Here is a 6749-nt window from a genome sequence, read left to right as displayed (position 1 = left end):
CAAGGGTCAAAATAGGTGAATGCTATGGAAGGGGTGAACATGATGGTAAACAAGAGATGGCAACGAGGTCAACAAGTACATAACCATCCGGAACAATTTGAACAAAGTAATAGTGGGTATAATCAAGATGATTCATATGATGAGCAAGATGAAGAGGTTCAATATGTCAACAATTATCAATGTCAAAGAAGCAATGCTCCAAATCAACAACAATGGAGATCACAAGGAAACCAAGGAAACTGGAACAACCAAGGCCACCAAGGAAATTGGAGTGGTGGCAACAACAATAATCAAAGCAATTGGGGAAATCAAGGCAATTGGGGAGGAAATAATCAAGGTAATTGGGGTGGCAACAATCAAAGCAATTGGGGGAACAACAATAATCAAGGGGGTTGGAACAATAGCAATCAAGGAAATCGGGGGTCGGGCTTTCAGAGGCCCCCGATGTATCAACAACCAAACAACCCGCCTCCATATCCGTCACAAGGTCCTAGTTCTTCCAATAGTGAAATGGGACGGATTGAAAACATGTTTAAGCAAATGATGGAGAAAAACACCGACTCCGATACCCAATTAGCCTCCCACAACACTTCTATCCGTAACTTGGAGGTTCAACTTGGCCAAATTTCTCAAGCTTTAAATACTCGCCCAAAAGGGGCACTACCTAGTGATACAGTGGTGAACCCGAAAGGTGGAAATACGGGGCATGCAATGGCCGTGACAACAATAAGTAGGAGATGTGGAGTTGCTAGTACCTCAAACCAAAGAAGACATGTGGGTGATGATGTATTGGTGCAAGATGATGATGATCCAAGCAATGATGTTCAAGATAATGAAGAAGCAAGGATTGATATTGATGAAAATGTGGAGGAGATGCAAGAAGAAGTGAACCCGTCTAGGGAGCACGTGACCGACATGCCGGAACCGGTAGTGCCAAAGGCTAAGGTACCAATGCCAAGGCCTCCTCCTCCATACCCTCAAAGACTTGCAAAGCAAAACAATGAGAATCAATTCAAGAAATTCATTGATATGATGAAAAATTTGTCTATAAATATGCCGTTGGTTGAAGCCTTAGAACAAATGCCGGGATATGCCAAGTTCATGAAGGATTAGGTAACAAAGAAGAGATCAATGAACTGTAAAACGATCAAAATGACACATCAAGTGAGTTATATGGTGCATTCCATGGCTCCAAAGTTGGAAGACCCCGGTGCTTTCACAATCCCGTGCACTATTGGGAGTGCCGATTTCACCAAAGCTTTATGTGATTTGGGGGCAAGCATTAACTTGATGCCCTATTCTGTATTCAAAATGTTGGGGACTGGGCAACCAAGACCCACATCAATGAGGTTGCAAATAGAGGATCGAACAATGAAAACGCCATTGGGGATATTCGATGATGTGTTAGTTAGGGTCGACAAGTTCATCCTTCCCGTAGATTTTGTGATACTTGACTGTGAGGTTGACTACGAGGTGCCAATCATTATGGGGAGACCTTTCCTTGCTACATGGAAGGACTTAGTTGATGTGGAAGCTGGAGAGCTCACCTTCCGGGTGGGCGATGAAAAAGTGGTGTTCCATGTTTGTAAATCAATGAGGCAGCCAAATAGCAACGAAGTATGTTCGTTCGTAGATCTTGTGATCGAAGGAATTGTTGATGACACAAGTAATGTGATAAATGCGGAAGATACCTTGAAAATTGTGTTGTTGAATCATGATGAGGATGAGAAGGAAGGCTTTGTAGAATGTGTCAATGCTTTGCAAGGAATGAGATCATATACTTATAAGCCCCAAAAACTTTCCTTGGATCTCGAAAATCGGAAGACTCCACCAACAAAGCCCTCAATCGAGGAGCCTCCCACCTTGAAGTTAAGCCTTTGCCTTCACACCTCAGGTATGAGTTTCTAGGCCCTTGTTCCACTTTACCTGTTATTCTTTCCTCATGCTTAACTAACATGCAGGTAGATGCCACCCTTGCGATGCTTCAAAGGAGGAAGAAAGCAATAGGTTGGACATTGGTGGATATTCGGGGTATAAGCCCCGCCTTTTGCATGTACAAAATTATTTTGGAGGAGGATGTCAAACCCTCCGTAGAACATCAAAGACGATTGAATGAGGCCATGCAAGAGGTAGTAAAGAAAGAGATCATTAAGTGGTTGGATGCCGGGGTGGTTTACCCCATTTTTGATAGTTCGTGGACCTCACCGGTGCAATGTATCCCAAAGAAAGGGGGCATGACTGTGATCACAAATGACAAAAATGAATTGATCCACAGAAGAACTGTCATCGGGTGGAGAGTGTGCATGGATTATAGAAAGCTCAACAAAGTTACGCAGAAAGACCATTTTTCGCTTCCATTTCTTGATCAAATGTTGGATAGGTTAGCCGGATGTGCTTATTATTGCTTCTTGGATGGATATTCCGGATATAACCAGATTCTTATTGTACATGAAGACCAAGAGAAGACCACCTTCACTTGTCCATATGACACTTTTGCATTCTCGCGGATGCCATTCTGGTTATGCAATGCACCAACAACTTTTCAGCGGTGTATGATGTCCATGTTCACCGATATGGTGGAGGACTTTCTCGAGGTTTTCATGGATGATTTCTCTGTCGTGGGGGATTCTTTTGAAGAGTTCTTGGATAACTTGGATAAGGTATTGACACGTTGTGAAGAAACTAACTTGGCACTAAATTGGGAGAAGTGTCACTTTATGGTCAAGGAGGGCATTTTACTCGGTCACATGATTTTCAAGAATGGTATTGAGGTTGATAAAGCAAAAATTAAAGTGATATTCAAACTCCCTCCCCCTACTTCCGTAAAGGGAGTGAGAAGCTTTCTAGGTCATGCGGGGTTTTACCGCCGATTCATCAAGGACTTTTCTAAGGTGGTAAACCCCTTGTGCAAACTCTTGGATGAAGATGCCAAGTTCCTTTTCAATGAATATTGTATGAAGGCATTTGAACTACTCAAGTATAAGTTGACTACCACTCCTATTATCACCGCGCCAAATTAGAGCTTACCATTTGAGCTCATGTGTGATGCAAGTGATGTGGCAGTTGGTGCGGTATTGGGGCAACAAATTAATAAGATCTTTCATACGGTCTACTATGCTAGCAAGACCATGAATGAGTCCCAAGTCAAATATATGGTGACCGAGAAAGAACTCCTAGCCATTGTCTTTTCTATGGAGAAGTTTCGCCCGTACCTAATGGGTACAAAGGTGATTGTTCACACCGACCATGCGGCGCTTCGCTATTTGATAAGCAAGAAAGACTCTAAGGCAAGGTTGATGCGGTGGGTACTTCTATTGCAAGAGTTTGATCTAGAGATTCAAGATCGAAAGGGTAGCGAGAATCCCGATTGGAGGAGTAGGGGAGGCCACATGATGGCCTTGAGATCAATGATTCATTTCCTGACGAACAACTCCTTTCCATTTCTATAACTGGGATGCCATGGTTTTCCAATGTGGCCAACTATCTTGTGAGTGGCATTGTTCCGAATGAGCTCTCCTCAAACCAAAGGAAGAAGCTCAAACGGGACTGCCTGGACTACTATTGGGATGAGCCATATATCTTCAAAATTTATACTGATGGTGTTATCTGAAGATATGTACCAGAAGCAGAATAATTAGGTATTCTTGAAGCTTGCCACTCTTCGCCATATGGTGGTCACCATGGTGGGGCGAGAACTGCTACAAAGGTCCTAAGCTGTGAATTCTATTGGCCTACCTTGTACAAATATGCTAGCGAGCTCATTAAGCGTTGTGGTGATTGCCAAAGGGCCAGTGGGATCTCCAAGAAAAATGAGATGCCTCTCACCACCATCCTAGAGATTGATATTTTCGATGTGTGGGGCATCAACTTTATAGGTCCATTTGTGAGCTCGTGTGGGAACACCTATATTCTTGTTGTTGTGGATTACATTTCCAAATGGGTTGAAGTTGTGGCTTTGCCCAACAATGAAGCACGGAGTGTGATGGCTTTCTTGAAGAAAAACATATTCACAAGGTTCGGCACCCCAATGGCCATCATTAATGATGAGGGTTCATATTTTTGCAACAAAGCCTTTGACACTTTACTCTCCAAGTATGGTGTCACTCACAAGGTGTCAACCCCCTATCACCCCCAGGCAAGTGGACATGTTGAAGTCTCCAACAGGGAGATCAAGTGTATTCTATCTAAGACTGTCAATGCAAATCGGACTGATTGGTCAAGGAAACTTGACGATGCTCTTTGGGCCTATAGAACAGCTTACAAGACTCCAATTGGTATGTCTCCGTATCGATTGGTGTTTGGGAAAGCATGTCACCTTCCAGTGGAATTAGAGCATAAGGCCATGTGGGCGTTGAAGAAATTGAACCTTGAGTGGGATGTAGCTGCCAATCTTCGGGTGGAGCAATTGAATGAACTTGATGAGTTTCGGTTCCATGCTTACTCCAATTCGTCCTTGTATAAGGACAAGATGACAAGTATATCCGGAATAAAGAATTCAAAGAAGGTGACCTTGTTCTTTTATTCAACTCTCGGTTACGGATGTTTCCAGGAAAGCTTAAATCAAAGTGGAGTGGTCCTTTTGAAGTGGTACATGTGACTCCTTTTGGTGCTCTTGATTTGAAAAATAAGAATGGTGAGATCTTTAGAGTAAATGGGAACCGGGTGAAGCAATACCTTGGTAAGGTTGATGATGGCCACGTTGTGGCATTGCTTCATTTCAAATGAATGATGGAAACATGCGTTGTGCCGCGACATTAAATCAGGCGCTTCTTGGGAGGCAACCCATATGTTTTTCTTTCTTTTGATTTTTTTGTTAGATTAGGCATTGTTTTGGACTAACTGGTTGTGAAATGTATGCAGGAATTGGGTGTGCAATGCAGAAAATTGACAAGATAAAAATTGGCCAAGTGGTGAAATTGTGCGGACTGCGCCAGAATTATGCAGACCGCACAAGCCCTTCGCGGCCGCACAATTCTGTATGCGGTCGCACAACTGAAAGATGGAAAATTCCAACTCTCTAAAGTTTGGCTTGATAAAATCCCTTAAGGATTCGCGGCCGCGATCAAAATTTCGCGGACCGCACAGATTATGCAGCCGCAGCCATTTTTATGCGAACCGCGTCATTGAATCAACTGCTGAGTTAGAAAAGGTAAAGAGTGCGGACCGCACCAAAATTATGCGGCCGCACTCAGGTAAGTCGGTGGGCCAACATGGTCAGAGTATAAATAGGACTTTTTGAGACTATTCACACTTTACACCCTCTGACCTCTCAAGCTAGACTAAAGCACAGTGCACTCTTTCTTGTTTTCAATCTCATCCCATATTCATCAAGTGTTAATTTCCTACTACATTTCATTACTGGTATGTTGATTTCAATGAATTAATTTTATCTTTTTCTTTTCTTTTCTCTTTGTTTTAGTTTTCTTTTTATCTAGGGTTAGATTCATGCCAAAAATGTCAAATTAATGCTTGATTCTTGCTTAGAAGCATGTGGGTAGTGTTTGAATGCATAATGTGAGCTGGGGTTAGTAGCTTTTATTATTTAATTGCCACAAATCATGCCTAATTAGTGAAAACCCTAGTATTAATCGTACTCCAATGCCGCTCTGATTTGAATTTCGCGACCGCACACATTTTTGTGCTGTCCGCGCTAGGGTATGCGGCCGCATACAAAATTGTGTGGTCCACGATACCCTAGGTTAAAGGCACTTGTCATTGCTAAGTTTGTACGGCCGCACTCAATTTTGTGCGGTCCGCGGTTGGTTTTTGTGGCCGCACTCAATTTTGTGCGGTCCGCACAATTAAGCTTCAGAGACCCAACAAATCAATTATGCAGCCACACTCAATCTTGTGCGGTCCGCGATGGATTTTCGCGGCAGCACTTAAAAGTATGCGGTCCGCGCTGAGGTAACTTCAGAGAACCAGTAGTCTGAACCTGGGATTTCCGTGACCGTACTCAATTTTGTGCGGTCCGCGATAGGTATTATGCGGCCACACTCATTTTTGTGCGGTCCGCGATGGGCAGTCCACAGCCGTACTCACTTTTGTGCGGTCCGTGGTGGCCCCAAAGGTCGCTCACTCTTGAGCGACAATTCATAACCAAAGACCTAAGACAGTACAATCCGAATGTCCTAAAGCAATTTACGGAGAGAAAAGGATGGAAATGGTTCGTCGGCCGGTTGCAAGATGCCAATGAATACCTTGTCAAGGAATTTTATCCAATGTTGCCCACATCAAAAAGGGTACAAAGGTGACGAAGGTCCGGAACTTGAAAATCCGATTTGATGGCCACGCACTGAACAAATATATAGGGTTTGAGGAGGTTGAGGCAGTGCAATACCTGGAGAAGCTAGCCTTGGGTGATGCAGTTCGCCCATGGCTAGCTAAGATACTTGCTATTCTGGGGACAACACCTGCATGGCTCATAATAGGCGTTCAAATTGTCAGAGCCACCCGTGCCAGCATGAGAATGTCCTTCCACTCCCCCGGATAGTATTGGTAGCTTCCATCATGGTAGACTATCCTATTAATGTAGGAAACTTGATATCCTACAACATTTCCAATGAATTCCAGAAAGAAGAAAGATCATATCCCTACCCCAACTTCCTCATAGAGTATTTCCAAGACCAAGGGGTAAAGCCGAGATATTTTGATGTGGAGGTGAAGGCTAAAAAGCCTTTCTCATGGTACCACCTCCAGGGAGCGGACAACCCTAAATTCAAGGGTAAAGCCACTACCTCCACTAGCTA

At 43.5% G+C, this 6749-nt stretch overlaps 1 protein-coding gene across 1 annotated transcript; it reads left to right on the top strand.

The window, feature by feature from the left end:
* Nucleotides 1–1185: 1185 nt before the first annotated feature.
* On the top strand, nt 1186–4725 carry LOC138904968 (uncharacterized). Its single transcript, XM_070193463.1, has 4 exons — nt 1186–1749; nt 1962–2380; nt 3754–4475; nt 4550–4725. The coding sequence occupies exons 1-4, from the start codon at nt 1186–1188 to the stop codon at nt 4723–4725; spliced, it is 1881 nt and encodes a 626-aa protein (XP_070049564.1).
* Nucleotides 4726–6749: the final 2024 nt, after the last annotated feature.

The sequence above is a fragment of the Nicotiana tomentosiformis genome, chromosome 2 (genome assembly GCF_000390325.3).
Source record: "Nicotiana tomentosiformis chromosome 2, ASM39032v3, whole genome shotgun sequence".
Taxonomy (NCBI): domain Eukaryota; kingdom Viridiplantae; phylum Streptophyta; class Magnoliopsida; order Solanales; family Solanaceae; genus Nicotiana; species Nicotiana tomentosiformis.
The sequence above is the reverse complement of the archived record's forward strand: the minus strand, read 5'-3'. Positions and strand labels throughout refer to the sequence as shown.